This window comes from Melanerpes formicivorus, unplaced genomic scaffold (genome assembly GCF_026170545.1).
Source record: "Melanerpes formicivorus ecotype bairdi unplaced genomic scaffold, bMelFor1.0.p_v2 SCAF_7, whole genome shotgun sequence".
Classification (NCBI taxonomy): Eukaryota; Metazoa; Chordata; class Aves; order Piciformes; family Picidae; genus Melanerpes; species Melanerpes formicivorus.
In genome coordinates this window covers 22,957,873-22,973,533 of record NW_027142359.1, presented here as the reverse complement: position 1 = coordinate 22,973,533, position 15,661 = coordinate 22,957,873, and the positions used below count along the sequence as shown (strand labels likewise).

The following is a 15,661-nucleotide window of genomic DNA, read 5'->3' as shown; positions in this document are numbered from 1 at the left end:
TGTGCTGAGCTCACTGTCACTTGTGGTTCAAAGCAGATGAAGCACTGGCCTTGGGTCTGAGATGCACATGTGTTCCCTTTCTTTTGATCCATGCCCGTGGTCATGTGGGACACAAGTGTTTTGGTAGCAGTGCTGAGCTGCCATGTCAGTTTGTTGGGGCCTTTCCTGCCTGAGAGAGTCCCTTTATACCTGAGTGAGCAGTGTGTCTTCTCCCAGGGCTCCTCCAGGTGACTGCAGCTCTTCCAGCTTCCTGGGGATGGGGTGCCAGGTGCCAAGGGCTTGCAGAGGCAACCAGATGTTCCCTTCTCCCCATGCCCTTCAATGTCTGCTTTTGTCTGCATGGTTTCCCAGTTACGTGGATGTTTCCAGTCAGTTTAGCAAGCTGTGCCTGGAGATCATGTGGGCTGCAGTGGTGTTTCATAGCATCTGGCCTCCAAAGAATTGGAGCCTTGAATTCTTCCAGAAATCAGAATTACTTCAAATGTACATCAGCCACAGCTCCCCTCTATGAATTGCCTTGCCTCCACCTTGCCCACGTCCCACACCTCCTCTGGCTTGTCCCACCACTAACTTTCTTCTAGCCCTGCTTCTCCAGGTGATCCCCTATAGATTTCTAGCAGAGGACTGAAGATCCTCCATGTAGCTTCTCTGTCCTCCAAACCTCTGCTAGGCATTCAGACTCAGCAAATTGCTAGTGTCTGTCTCGCCCTTAGTATTTTAGACATGTCTCCTAGTTCAGGTTTGGTGGGAATTCCCCAAGACATCCTCCACTCCCTGGGACAAAGCTGGGTGATCTTCTCTTTCCCTTTTTCCAAATTCCTTCTCTTGATACAAATTTGAACTCTTGGAGGCACCATCTCAAAGCTCAGTAGTGACATCCCAGCACATGAGATCTTATTAAGGCTGAGGCTCCAACCAGCTCCTCTGCCTAGGTTTGTTTCATTCCCATGACACTAAGTGGGAGCAGCAAGCTTGGACTTACAGTCTTGAGGCCAGCTGTGGCAATGCTGCTTTGTCTTCATTTCCAGATGTGAAATCCAGCCTTGTTTTGCACAGACCATCTGACATCTCTTGTGATGGTTCACGTGAGGAGTTCATAACATTCCTTACGTGACAGGCTGGAGCTGCCACACAGCCGTGGCTAACACCGAGGCTGAGCACTGTCATTGCTGCCTCAATGAGGAGACCAAGGACCAGCCAGAACATGGGGTGGAAGCTGAGGCAGAGGTGCATTGGCATGGAGTAGCCAGAAATGCCAGCAAATTGCCCAAGTTTGCTGCCTGACTCTCTGAGCCAGAGGGTTAATCCCACCCTCTGGAAACGCTGGAGCACTCGGGATGGGATGACGCAGGCTGCTGATGAAGTGTTTGCAGCTCGCGCTGCTTGGAAGGAGACGCTCAGGCAGCTGCAGTGGGCTCTGGTGATGACAAATCTTGGAAAGCAGACCTCCTGTTTGATCGTCTGTGAGGGTGAAGCATCCAGACTGGTGGTGACAGGACAAATCACTTGCAGATGACATTATTTAGTCAGCAGACAGACTGTTTGTTTTGCTGTTGCTGATGCTCCTTTGAAGTCCTGGATGTGGACCCATGCGACTGACTCTACCGTGTCCCTCCTCTGCATGGCCATGCTGCCTTCTGGCTCTGCTCACTTGGAGTCAGCCTTCTTGGTGACACTGGCTGCTGGGGTTATGAAAGTGAGGTGCTCTCTCCCAGTCTGAGAAGGGCTGAAGGGACTTTTCATAAGGAGAAGCAATGCAGGGCAGTGGTGGAGTTGCCATCCCTAGAGGGATCGAAAAGCCATGTAAGGTGTGGTTCTGAGGGGCATGGTTTAGTGGTGATCTGGCAGTGCTGGGTTAATGGAGGGATTTGATGATGGTCTCTTCCAACCAAAATGGTTCTGTGCAAGGCAAGTCATTTTCTAGCAAGCAATAAGTGAAAGTAGGGTTTGATGTGAATTCTGGTGGTGTTGATGGGCTTTGAGACAAAATCTGTGGGATCATATGCAACATTCCTGTTAGGGTACCTGTGACACTGGAGGAGGAGAGGCAGGCATGGCACCTTACCTAGATGCAAGAACCAAGACTAGTGAGAGGTCAGCTACCTTCTCACAGCTGGAAGACCTGGCCAGCTCAGGTGGCTGTCTCCAGAGTCAGCACCACGCTAAACAACTTCATTCTCTCTGATTTGCTCTGGATGTGAGCCTTGGGCCTGCAGCTGTCATGTGGCTACAGTGCTGGACAATCTCTTGCTGGTTCCAGACTGGCCACTCAGAGATGCAGCCACCTGTGTGATAGACCTCTTGAGGACCCCTCCAGGAAAGCCAAGGCTGCCTCTGGCTGGCCTGGGGTAAATTAATTCCTCTCTAAGCAGCTCTCCCATGGTGCACCTATCTTGGAGGAAGGTGTGGAGGGCTGTAGATTTTCCTCCATGGTTGGTACACAGACCCTTGAGCTGTCAAACCCTCCACAGCACAGATGCGTGCTCCACAACCTCTGCTATCCAAGCAAGCACGTCACAAAGAGGCCTTTTGTCTCCACTGCTTATGCTGTGCTGAGTTAAAGCTACCAAGGTGTTGTATCTTCTCTTCTCTAGAGAAGCCCACCAACTGACCTTGGAGCTGTCTAGGAAACTTGTCCCAGCTCCTGAGACACTTTTGTCTTGGTTTCCAGGCACATGTGATTCTCACCTTCAAGACACTGTCTATGAAGATCACCCCAAGGCCTAGAAGAGTTTAAAATGCACGTCATGTGGTTTGTCTGGGCAAACTGGTTTTCATGATCAAAGCCTTGGGAACACAATTTTAAGAGGAAAAACATGAAGACAACACAATGTAGGTCATATTTGGCCAGGATCCTCTGTACTCATCCAACATGAGGTGCTGGTCATTTAGCATCTTCTCACTACCCAAACAAGCCTGTACTGAGGCTGTGTTGCTCTGGGGGTGCTGTGTGTTTGTCCTCTCTTGAAGAGGGATTCCTTGTAGACCTTCTCTCCCTCTGTCACCTGAGGTCCTCTGCTGGCTTCCTTGGATGAGTTGCAGGTCTTTATGAAGTGCTAATGCCATGACCTGCCTTTATTTTGCTCTCTGCAAATGGAAGATGCAATGCACATGCAAAGAACTGGGGAGCTCCACCACATCCCCTGCTCAATCAGAGTGTTTTAGATCAAAACCATGTTGTCTACTTCAATATATTCTTTCTAGTTTGCATGCTGTCCTGTGGGACATGTTTCCTAAAGTCCCCTGTGGAGAAGGACTTCAGGGTACTGGTAGATGAAAAGCTGGATGTTAGCTAGCAATGTGCCAGCTGTGTCCTGGGCTGATCCCCAGCAGTATGTGCAGCAGGAAGGGGATTCTGCCCCTCTGCCCTGCTCTTCTGAGACCCCATCTGCAGCGCTGGGGCCAGCTCTGGAGTCTTGAGCACAGGAAAGATGTGGACCTGCTGGAGAGTATTCAGAGGAGGCCACAACAATGATGGGACTGGAACCCCTCTGCTGTGAGGACAGGCTGAGAGCTTGGAGAAAGCCCAAGGAAGACCTTCTTGTGGCCTTTCAGTGCTTAAAAGATGGGGATGGACTTTTTATTAGGGCCTGTTATGATGGGCTTAAACTGAAAGAGGGAGATTTAGATCAGAGATAAGGAAGAAAATTTTGATGCTGAAGGTGGTGGGGCACTGGCCCAAGTTGTTCAGAGAGGTGGTAGAGGCCCCATCCCTGCAAACATTCCAGATCAGGTTAGCTGGGGCTCTGAGCAACCTGCTGACTGCAGGTGGGTTGTACTGGATGATCTGTAAAGGTCTCTTCCAACGCAAGCCAGTCTGTTTCTATGATTACAAGTCATATGCCAGGACTGTCATCATATACCAGGACCACCATCTTTCATCTTGTGATCTTACATCTCATGAGGATCCTGATTTTTATCTTGCCTTCAGCCTTCCAGTCAGCCCCCCCACCATGAGCCAGGCATTATATTTGGTTTGGGTCTCTTTCCTAAATCTCCTTCATGCTTGCTGAGGTGCCAGCATGCCAGCTGCCAGTGCTGGGTATTTTGTCTCTTCCTACACCAAGCCGTGCGTGACCAGCACGGTTTCCAGACATACAACACATGTGCTTTGTGGAGAGGACACACATGGTGACGCTGCCCTGGGTTGACCACCTATGTCATGTCTGACCCCTTTAGCATTGTGCCCCCACTTGCTGCCTATTGGCTCCCACCTCCCCATGCTGTTATACTTGGGGCCCAGTAGCTGCAGCAGTGGCTGGTGATGCCATGTGAGTTGTTGTTGTTGTCCATCCCATGGGATGTTGGAGGTTTCACTGCTACACCTTTGACTATCTCCTCACTAAAACATCAGCAAATCTGTTCTTATTGTGGGGGCAATATGGGATGAGAGAAGAATAGAATAGAATAGAATAGAATAGACCAGACCAGACCAGTTTGGAAGAGACCTTCAAAAGAAGCAGGGACAGGGCAGGGAAGTGGGAATCACAAAACTAGTGCAGTAGTTTCAGCACCCCTGTGGTGGCATGGGCATCTCTGACCTGCTTAGGGGCTGTTCCTGTGTGTGTTTAGGCTTGTGGTGCTGCCACAGGTCTGGTGTGACCCCCAGGAACAGAACACTATTCATCCTGGCAGTGTTGGGCTCCACTCAACTGCTCTCCACACTGCTCTTGCATCATCTCTTCTCCCTCCAGGTCCTTAACTGTCTTTGCTTTTCTCTCCTCATACGCTCCTCCTGCCCTTCCCACCATCCCCCCGTGCTGTGTCCATCACTCCTACTGCCCCCCCACTGTCCATCCCCCCTGGCATGTCCCCTTGCCCGCCCTCACTGCAGGAAGGCTGGCCTCATCCTCTCTCAACTGGGGGACCTCAGCAGCTGGTGCAATGGCCTCCTGCAAGAGCCCAAGATCAGCCTCCAGCGCTCGTCCCTCAAGTACCTGGCCTGCCGCTACAGCGAGATCAAGCCCTATGGGCTCGACTGGTTGGAGCTGAGCCGGGACCTCAAGAAGACGTGCGAGGAGCAGACGCTGAGTGTCCTTTACAATGACTATGGTGACAAGGACTACTGAGGGTGCTCTCACGCTGGCCTTCCCATGGGCATTTGTGAGGGTTTTATACATGGACCCATGGAGTGGGGGAGGGTGTCACTGATGTCTCTGGAGACAAAAATTTGGACTGGGGAGTGGAAGTGGCTGCTCTGTGCAGGACTGACTCAGTATTAGTTTCTTCTTTGACTTGGCCAAAAGCCTTTCTAGTTAGAAGTCTTGTGGGACCCAGTTTTCTTGGTTTTGTTTTATTCATTTTGCCAAGAGGTTCCTCAGCATTGGTGGAGAGGGCAGGCTGGGAGGGCACAGCCCTCTCCTCCTGCCCCATCCCTGCCCTGGCTGTGGGGACCATCCCCAAGGGTGGAGGACACTGGTCACAGGAGAAACACGGTGGCACAGCTAAGACAAAAGAGCAGACGATATAGGCTTGGGAAAATGGAGGCAGGGCGCATGGGCCAGGTTGAGATGCCAGGGGTCATGGCTGAGCTCTGGATGGTCAAGAGAGTTGAGATTATGGTTTTTTGGATCTGTAAAGCATGAGGTCTGGATGAGACCTGGTGTCATTGCAGGGCCTCGCTGGCAGGGTGTCACCAGCTGGGATGAGGAGACAGCGACACTGGTGAGCCCATCTCCTCAGGTTCTTCTGTCACTGTCAAAGCCAAGATGCAGAGTCCTCCAGAGCAAAGGCATCTTGGCCTCATCTGGACATTGTTAGCTTCCTTCTTGTGGAATGACAGTCCTAGGAAGCCAACTTCAAAATCCCTTCCATTGTTTATAAGTTTACCCACCATGATAAAAACTTTGAAGTAACATCAAACTACTGCTGAGGAGAGCCACAACCAAGGCTGTCTTCTGCACCAGCCAACCTGTAGCTCTGGTGTAGCCCAGGCTCTGCATGATGAGGGGAGAAGGGTGTAGTGAAGCCTGACATAATGGGATGGACCTGGAGGTCCAAGTCCCAGAGAGGGCTTAATGATGTGGTGTAGTAGACAGGCTTCTGGGGTTGTTGCTTGCTCAGGCTCGCACCTGCTGCTCGCACCAAGTGACTTTTTTCTTTAAACCAGAGGACTCAGGTTGCCCTGGGACAGTGGGCTTGGTTCAGAGCAAACTCTTCTCCAAACCCTGTTACCACTAACAGGTGTTGGAGTCAGCAAACAGTTTCCTTTCAGGTTCAACTTCCAGCCTGATTTGCAGAGGAGGTATCTCTGGGCTTTCCAGCTGTGCACCATTGATCCAGCCCAGCCAGGAGCCCTACAGCTGGATTTTTTTACAGTGGCTCTTCAGAGAGCAATTTCCTTTTCATTTTTTCAGCCTTGGCAGCAGCAATCTTCAGCCTGTCTCTTATAATTTTCTGTCTCATTCCTCCTCGTACCTGCCAAGGACATGGCTCCAACCTTTGCATGGTGCTGAGAGGGAGGTGGCTGGGCTCTGTGGCCAGGCCCGGCCCACAGTGCTGTGGAACAGTCGTTCAGCATCTTCCTGCAGGACCACAGAATGCTTTGCTTTTCCCTTCTGGTGGGCAGACCTCTCCTCCAGGAGCAGCTGGTCTGGATCAAGGAGCTGCAGGGAACAGCCACTAGCATCCAGCATTGCCTTGGTGTCCCTGTGTCTTTTATGTAATGAATGTCTAGCAGGGGTCACCAGGCGAATGCCTGCTCCTTGCAAGAAGGAAGTCTGCTGGATTCTTTTGGCTTTTCCCCATGTGTTTCCCCTTATATTTTGATGTGCCTGATGCTGCTGAGGACTTGGGGCTTGGAGCAAGACCATTGCCATCTCCATGCACAGGTATAGGTGGGCAGGTGATCCCTACTGAGCCATTGCTTCTTTTCCTTTCAGCCACCAGCAGTCTTGGCCAAGACCCTTTGGTCTGTCGTCTTGCTTCTCCCAGGGGGTGCTGAGACAACTCTTACCTGCCTTCTGGGTAGCCATCCAGGGATGGCCAAAGGGCACTTAAACCCAATGCCTTGGAGGGATGTTTGAACAAAGGCTGCTCTGGCCCAGACACGAGCTGGCTGCTCACCAGGAAATGCTGCTCATGTGGCCTTTATCTGAAGCACAGACTGTTCTCCTCTCTTCCATTGCTTACCAGGTGCCACAGGAGGGATGGGAGCTGTGCAGCTGGCCAGGAAAACCCTGGACATTCATGTGGTCACACCTACCTGCCTGGGTTAATTCTTCATCTGGCCCCAAGGCTTGTGCTGGGGTTCTGCAGCTATTTCTGTTCTGCTTCTGCACTCACATTGCAAAGCCCTTGTGTGGTCAACCAGAACCCCACAGCTGGGCTGGTCTCTGCTCCTTTGGCTCCAGCTTCTCCACGAGGTGGGATATGGACCCCTCAGAGGGTGAGGGGACAGCTACCTCTCTAAGGTTCTTCAGCATCACCCTTGCACAGTTGGGTGGAATTTGGCATACCTGTCCCATGATGGACCACACTGATAGGACTGTGATCAACTTTGTTGGCCACTGTGACATTGCTGTACCCTCTGTGCCAGCAGGTCCTGATGGTGTGGTGCACCTGCAGGACCATGTCTACAACGGCCCTAGCTTTGTGAAGGCTTCCTTCTTGGTTTCCTTGCTCTGACTTTACATCTGAGAATTTTGCCCAAACTTGGATTTTCTTGCCAAAGTCCTTCAAATTCATGAGCCCATCTCAGACAAACCCCTGCTGTAGGGACCCAGATCAGAGTGGGAGTTTGCACCATGGCTGAAGACCTGGCCTTGGAGATGTGTGTTGTATGGGGCTTGCTCACTCAAAACAGCCATGGGCAAGCCCCAAGGTGTGCCTTTCCCTGCAGAGATGACACCATCCCTGTCTTGAGCAGGATCCTACTGTCAGGTCTACACAATATTTTCTCTCTTGGACACTTGGTTCTTCCCACGCTGCCAACCACAGGAAAGCTGGAGAAGACAACCCTTTCCATCCATTTCTGCAACCTCCCTTGTCCCCCTTGCCCTCTCTTCTTTTGTTTCTGAATTAATGGGCAATCATTCACCTGAGATGAACCTCTGGGTCGTTATCTTTCCTTTGCTGCCTCCCCCCTCCCCCTGTAATAGCATTACTCCCTTTTCCTTGTCGTGGAGTTATTTAACAGATAAAGATGGTTCGGTCCTTTTCTTTACAAAGATGGTTACAATTCATGTTCCTTGATGTTCTTCTATTAAAACTCTAATGTGACGTTTTACTACTGTAGATTGAAAGTAGGGTGCTTTAGGGTGAAGATAGCCACGTGGCAAGAAACAGGAAACCCTTCTGGATTACTTAAAAAGAGGAAAATAAAAAGGTTTTCAACAACAGCAACAGCAGCAACAACAAAAGTCATTGTACCACGATGTAAAAACTCCAGATGATAATTCAACTGACTATTAAAAGGAGCTGTTAGTAATTCGTGGCCCTGGCAGAGTGGAGTCTTTGTTTATAGCGCTGGTCCCGTTGATGTCATCTTTTGGTAGCGGATGAAACACTCCCAAGCCTTTGAACTTGGGTGCTGTCTTCACACAAGTTTAGCATTAGCTTGTCTGCCCACTGGGTTAGCCAAGTCCCAAACCACTCAGTTACACACAGCCAGAGCTGTGTCCTCTGTGGCTTGCCTTGCCCACCTGCTCTGCTGGCCATGGTAAGCTGCAGATGTCTGCAAGAACCTTGGAAGTGTTGGAGGCAAGATTTGCACTTACACGTCTTCTGTAAGAGGTTCTCAGCTCTTGCTTTGCAAACCCCCTTAACACTGAGAATTTGAGAGCAGAGTCCAAAAAAACCCCCCTCCTTTTAGCCTGGTTTTGGGGTAAGATGAATGGGATGGTGCTGGCTGGTGGTCAGCTGTTGCCTGAGAACTTTCTGGTCCACCTAGCAGATTTTTGACAGAGGACTGTGAGAATTAGGATTGTTCAGCCTGCAGAAGAGAAAGCCCTGGGGAGATTTTTTAACAGCCTTCCACTACATGAAGGGGGGCTACAAGAAACCTGGAGAGGGATTTTCTACAGGGGCTTGTTGCGATAGGGTGAGGGGCAATGGATTGAAGCTGGAAGAGGAGAGATTTAGACTGGAGTTTAGGAAGAAATTCTTTACAGCAAGGGTGGTGAGACACTGCAACAGATTGCCCAAGGAGGTTGTGGGTGCCCCCTCCCTGGAGGTGTTCCAGACCAGGTTGGACAGGACCTTGAGCAACCTGGTCTAGTGAAAGGTGTCCCTGGCCATAGCAGGAAGGATTGGAACTAGATGATCTTTAAGGTCCCTTCCAACCCAAACCATTCTAGGATTCCCTGCCTAGCAGTACCGCAAATATTAACATCCTACAAACGATGTGAAATTCAGTGCTTGAGCAGAGGTGAAAGCTGAAAGGAACACTTTAAGAGTCACTTTCAGTGCAGTGCTGTGTCCAGTGCTCAGGCCACTGCCACTTGTAGGAGCTGGTCGCTTGGTCAAGGCCGGTGTGCACTGCCACCTGCTCTGCCAGATGGATGGGAGAAGTGGGGATTAGTGCAGGCGAGCAGACAGGATGCCTGGAAGGACACGGCAAAGAGGGGATTTAGGGTCTATAGACACAAATCCATAGGAAACCAGACTTCATCAAGTCTCATGGAACAACTTGACTACTTTTTTTTTTTCTTCTCTTTCTCTTCCCACCACTAAATTGCAGGAAAATAAGCTAAAAATACACTCAATACTTTCCTTCTGCTACTTTCCATGCAGTTAAATGCTGTGGCTGCCGCTGGCTCATTGCACAATAACCTGTGGCATGAAGAGGAGGAGAAGGAGGGCTGTGTGGCAGTGGGGCATGTAGTCTCAATCCTGAGCTGCTGTGGAAGAAAGTCTTGGTGCAGCTGGCTCATCACCACAGCATGGTCTCCTCAGGAGCTCATCTGGCTTGCAAGCAGTGGGGGTTTGGAGAAAGCCACCCAAAAAGAGTGGAGTGGATCATCAGCACAATGGCAGCTGCTTAGGAAGGCTTTGGTAATGTGTGTACGCGTTAGGTTGCTCCCAGGAGGGTTTCTCCTGATGACATTGGGTGTCCTCTCTAGAGTAAAGCTGATGGGTGGTTTTGTTGGTTGGGTGGCTGATGGCTGACCATCCTTGTTCATCCTCAGAAAGCAGGTATCAACATGGATTGCTGCATTGCCCCATTGGTGGCTGCCTCATTTCTCCTCCACCATCACGTCAATGGCTGACAAAGCTTTTCAAATGTGATTTGTCTTACTGTAACTGCCACCATCTTGCTCAACTGTGCATCCTCATCATCTTGGGGAAGCAATGGTTGGCATCTCTTGCCTTGAGGTTTGGTGTTTGGCAGAAAGGAGGCGATGGGATGGGTAACACTTCTTCACTTGGCTACTTGGCTACTACCATAGAAGGCTGCTTTTTCGGTTTCAAGGATGGGGTCATTTTTTTTATCAGGGCCTGTTGTGACAAGGCAAGAGGTGATGGTTTAAAACTAAAAGAGAAAGTTTCAGACTAGCTTGAAGGAAAGAATTTTTGATGGTGAGGGTGGTGAAAGACTGGAACAGATTGCCCAGAGATGTGGTAGCTGTGCCATCCCTGGAAACATTCCCAGGAATGTTGGCTGGAGCTCTGAGCAACCTGCTCTATTTGAAGATGTCGCTGCTGACCATGGTGAGGTTGTACTAGATGATCTTTAAGGTCCCTTCCCACCCAAGCCAGCCTGTGATTCTATGAAATGTGAGACATACAAGTAGGGTCCTGGTTGCCTGGGGCTGTGGAGCCCCTTAGTGCTGTGTCCTTCATGTGAGCAAATCTGGCCCTGGTGGGAATGAAGGATTTAAGGAACTTTGCCCCAGAGAGGACATCTCATGTCACCAGGAGATGCTGTCCCCTCTCCAGGGAGCAATGAGAGAGTCTATGCAAAGGCTTGAAGTGAAGGAGAAGCCAGTGTGGAGCAAAGGAAGGCATGTGGCCCTCAGAGATGTCTGGAAAAAGGGGTTAAAGACCCAGACCCAGACCCAAAGCACCTCAGTGTGTTTCAATCAGGGCTGGCTTCACGTGGCTCATCATGATTGCTGGTGATGGGAAGGACACCTCAGCCACGGTGAGGAGGGAAGGCTGTGCAATGCACCCAGCTGCTCAGGAACCTTGTGGTTCCTGCTTGCCTAAGACCCCACTGAAGCATCAGGCACCCCATGTTATGTGCTTTTCCTCCCAGTTTCTCAGCCCATCATTCCTCTTCTAGGCCCTTAATGTGTTTGTCAGCCCCACAGGAGGAAATCTGGGATTTCAGTGCTTTCCAGGGCCTTGGCATGGTCCCCAGGGTCCAGCAACCCTCCAGCCCCCATCCTTCTGCAGGTGCTTGTGGTTTCCAGTTCTTTCCAATCTTTCCACCTACTCAGCCATGACTCACCTTCTCCAATTGCTTGCATGTGGCAAAGGAAAGAGAAATAGCACCTAGCATGGCTTTGGCCTTTTCAAACCCTGCTCTGAGGTGTGCAATGGTAATGGAGCAACTTGAGGAACCATCTCGCCCCTGTTTTATGGGGGCAGAGGTTTGAACCATCCCCAGAACTAGTCCACTACAAATGCAGCCTGGATTCTGCTAGCTGCCACTCATGCTGGCTTGCTCTTGGAAACCAATAGGACTTCTTTTTCAGGACCATTTTATTTGCTCTGTTGAAACTGAGTTTAAAAAAGGGGAAAAGGGAAGAAAAAACAACCACAGCATGGTCTCCAAAACACCTGAGCAGTGTAGAAGGCAGCAGTGGGAAGAAGAAAACCCCCATACTCCCCTGACCCCCAGGTTTAGAAAAAGCAGGTTTTCCTCCCAATAAACCATGCTGCAGGTCCAAAGAGGTGAACACAGGGCAGGCTGGTCTCATAGATTCCCAGAATCCCAGAATGGTAGAGTTTGGAAGGGACCTCTGGAGGTCATCTAGTCCAACCCCCCCTGGTAAAGCAGGATCACCTAGAGCAGGTGAACCCCATTGCAGGTGTAATCACCAGCTGTGTCCCAGTACAAGATGCTGTGGCTTTGTGGCTCCCTGTCTGACACTGTAGGAGACCTGGCAGGCTGCAGGATGTTGGGAACTGGGAGCTGCAACAGGCAGAGCCTCTTAGTGGGAGATGCTGCTCCCTGGCCTCAAGCTGTCCCTCCATGTGCCACTATGATAGCCTTCCAGTGCAGGGAGTGGTGGGACTTTCAACCCTGACCCAGCTGCTCCAGGTGCCTCTGGTCTGTGAGTATGCTCAGGTATGGCCAGGCACGACTCATGGCTGCAGCAGGCCCCATGAGATGGATTGCTTCACTGAATGCTGCAAATCCCATTTTCCAGAGCAGCAGAAACACTCATTTGGCTGAGTGCCCAGGGCAGGGCAGATGTGGGCATCTTCAAAGCAAAGTCCTAATCCATCAGGGCACTGTGGATGTCCTCTGCCTTGGTGACACAAGGTGTTTGTGGGATTTGAGGACATCTGTGGGAGACAGGTCAGCTGGTGCTATGGCAGTGGCATACCCTGGTCACCACCACACTTCATGCACTGAAGTGATGAGAGATGGGTGCCTTGGGCTCACCACCATCAATGGAGAGGCTGGAGCTGGCTGCAGGGGCACTGTGGCAGACCTCAACTGACTGGACAGATGGGCAGAGTCCAACATGATGGCATTCAACAAATCCAAGTGCCGGGTGCTGCACTTTGGCCACAACAACCCCATGCAGAGCTACAGGCTGGGGTCAGAGTGGCTGGAGAGCTGCCAAACAGAGAGGCACCTGGGGGTGCTGATTGACAGCTGCCTAAACATGAGCCAGCAGTGTGCCCAGGTGGCCAAGAAGGCCAATAGCATCCTGGCCTGCGTCGAGAATAGTGTGGCCAGCAGGAGCAGGGAAGTCATTGTGCCCCTGTACTCAGCACTGGTTCAGCCACACCTTGAGTCCTGTGTCCAGTTCTGGGCCTCTCAGTTTAAGAAGGACATGGAGACATTTGAACATGTCCAGAGAAGGGCAATGAGGCTGGTGAGAGGCCTTGAGCACAAACCCTATGAGGAGAGGCTGGGGGAGCTGGGATTGTTTAGCCTGGAGAAGAGGAGGCTCAGGGGAGACCTTACTGCTCTCTACAACTACCTGAAGGGTGGTTGTAGCCAGGAGGGGGTTGGTCTCTTCTCCCAGGCAACCAGCACCAGAACAAGGGGGGACAGTTTCAAGCTGTGCCAGGGGAAGTTTAGGCTCGAGGTGAGGAGAAAGTTCTTCACTGAGAGAGTCATTTGTCATTGGAATGTGCTGCCCAGGGAGGTGGTGGAGTCACTGTCCCTGGAGGTGTTCAAGAGGGGACTGGACGTGGCACTTGGTGCCATGATTTAGTCATGGGGTCTGTGGTGACAGGTTGGACTCGATGATCTTTGAGGTCTCTTCCAAGCTTGGCGATTCTGTGATTCCGTGAGCAGCCAAACCACCTCCCTCTGCCAGCGTGGCCCTCGTTTGGGTGAAGCAAAGAGGCAAAAGAGGTGGAGGATGAGAAGAGTATTTATTTTTTCATAGATTTTTATAAAAAATAATTATCAAATACAAAAAAATAAAAATAGCAGCAGCCTCCGTTGTGAATAAAACCCTACAGGGGACAACAACCGCTCAGTGTCACTAGAGAAGAACAGTATCTGGGTACACAGAAGCTATCTGGTCATGAGAAGCACAAATATCCACCAGCCATGCCAGTGCCTCTGATCCCCTTCCTCCCCATGTCCCCTGTCCACGGTGCATGGTCCCTTTCCTGTACCCACTGGTGAGCAGGGATGAGTTCTTGCAGAGACCAGGATTTGCATGGAATGGTTTGGGTTGGAAGGGACCTTAAAGATCATCAAGTTCCAACCTGCCCTGCCATGGGCAGGGACAACTTCCACTAGACCAGGTTGCTCAAGGCCTCATCCAATCGGGCCTCGAACACCTCCAGGGAGGGGGCAGCCATGACCTCCCTGGGCAACCTGTTCCAGTGTCTCACCACCCACACTCTAAAGAATTTCTTCTTTATCTCGAGTCTAAATCTGCCCTCTTCGAGCTTTAAACCATCCCCCCCACCCCCCCGCCCCCATCTTATCACTACAAGAACTTGTAAAATGTCCATCCCCAGCTTTCTTGTAGGCCCCCTTCAGGTACTGGAAGGCTGCTCTAAGGTCTCCCTGGAGCCTTCTCTCCTCCCCTGTCCCCATATGGGAAGTGCTCCAGCTCTCTGATCATTGTCATGCCAACAGGTTTAAAATTTGGTACCTACACAGACATCCAGGTAACACTGACTCCAGGCAGGGAAGGGCTTGGCATGGCAAGATGATGAGACCTGAGATTCTCACCCTCATCCCTTTTCTCCACTGTCCTTTCCATCCAAGGGCTGCTATGCACCCTTGCCCCACTGTGTTGGGACCCTGGGATGTCACCTCCCCATTGCTGCTGATAGGGCAGGATGGACTCCCCAGGCTGCATTCTTGGACATTTGGGATAGAAAAGCCTCAAAGGTTTGTTTAGTTTAGTTTAGTTTTGCTTCATTTCCTTGTATTGTTTGAGGGGTTGGTTGGTTTGTTTTGGGGTTGGTTGGTTGGTTGGGTTTTGTTTTGCTTTAATTGAAAAATGGAGCTCTTGTAAAAAAAAAAATGCAGCTTCCTGCCAAACTGAGAGTGCCTTTAGGTGAAAACCCAGGGATATTGTCACTTTTGTGTGCCAGGAACAGAAATGTCAGTGTGTCCCTGGTGCAAGAAGAGATGGGGCCAATTGTTGTGCCTCACCTATTCTTGCCTAGGGGGTGACCTGCCATGGGGGTGACGGGGACACCTGGGATCAGGAAAAGGCTTAGAGAAAGACAAAGCATCTCCTGTATGGACACTGGTCCAGACACTTCTCCCCCCTGCTCCTGTCCTCCAGTAAAACGTAACTTTAGGAGATGCCTGACTAGCAGAGCTGGGGGGAGCTAGCGGAAGGTGAAGGATGCCTTGAAAATCCCCAGTCTCTCCACACCGTGTCACCCTCTCTCCATCACTCCCGCACCGGACAAAACCTGACTTGGAGCCTGGCTCCACCAGCACAAGCCTTGCTGGAGGACGCAGCCGGGCAGCCTGGGGTCTCTTGATCCCAGCCCCGGTTCCCTGGGGACATCACAGTCCTTGCTCTTACTCTGTGGCCCCTTCTCCTTCTATTCTTCTCTCTTTGCAGCACAAAACCATCAGTGATAATGCCAGCTGGAGCCAGGCACCTTCTCTACCCATTGCTTCTATGAGGCTGGGTCCAGCCTCTCAAGCTGAGCTTCTGAGAATCAGCTATGAGGAGGCAAAGTTTCTAGCTGGACTTCTTTGGGGCTAGAAGTGACACAAGATTTTCACTTGGTGCCTAGAGGAGCAAGAGACTTGTGAAAGTCAGCGTCTGTGTGTTCACCATGATGGGCTTGGCCATGGAGGTAGGAACAAGGGAAACCTCAGTGGGTGATGCGCAGTCTCCTGACAGGTCCTTTGGATCCTGTCTCTCCTTGCATTACAAGGTCTGATCTTCTCTGAGAATTGCTGACAACACCCTTGGAGCTCATGTGTGGAAAGGAGACATGGGGAAAGAAAAGATTGCCTCATTGTCCTTCATTCAGAGCACCACGCAGCTGCTCTGGGTTGCCCACTACATCTCTTGTCTAGCTGGGTGCACAGTGGCCACGG

At 51.1% G+C, this 15,661-nt stretch overlaps 1 protein-coding gene across 2 annotated transcripts in view; it reads left to right on the top strand.

Moving 5' to 3' along the window:
* ASTN1 (astrotactin 1) overlaps positions 1–15,661 on the top strand; it is an 84,043-nt gene that overhangs the window by 58,607 nt on the left and 9,775 nt on the right. Inside the window, exon 23 of one of the 2 annotated variants that reach the window (XM_068141382.1) lies at positions 4,835–8,428. The exons of the other annotated variant lie outside the window; for it this stretch is intronic. Coding sequence (XP_067997483.1) covers positions 4,835–5,069 — 235 coding nt within the window. The 3' untranslated portion in view covers positions 5,070–8,428. Of the gene's footprint in view, positions 1–4,834; positions 8,429–15,661 lie in introns of those variants that run through there. 2 annotated transcript variants of the gene reach the window in all.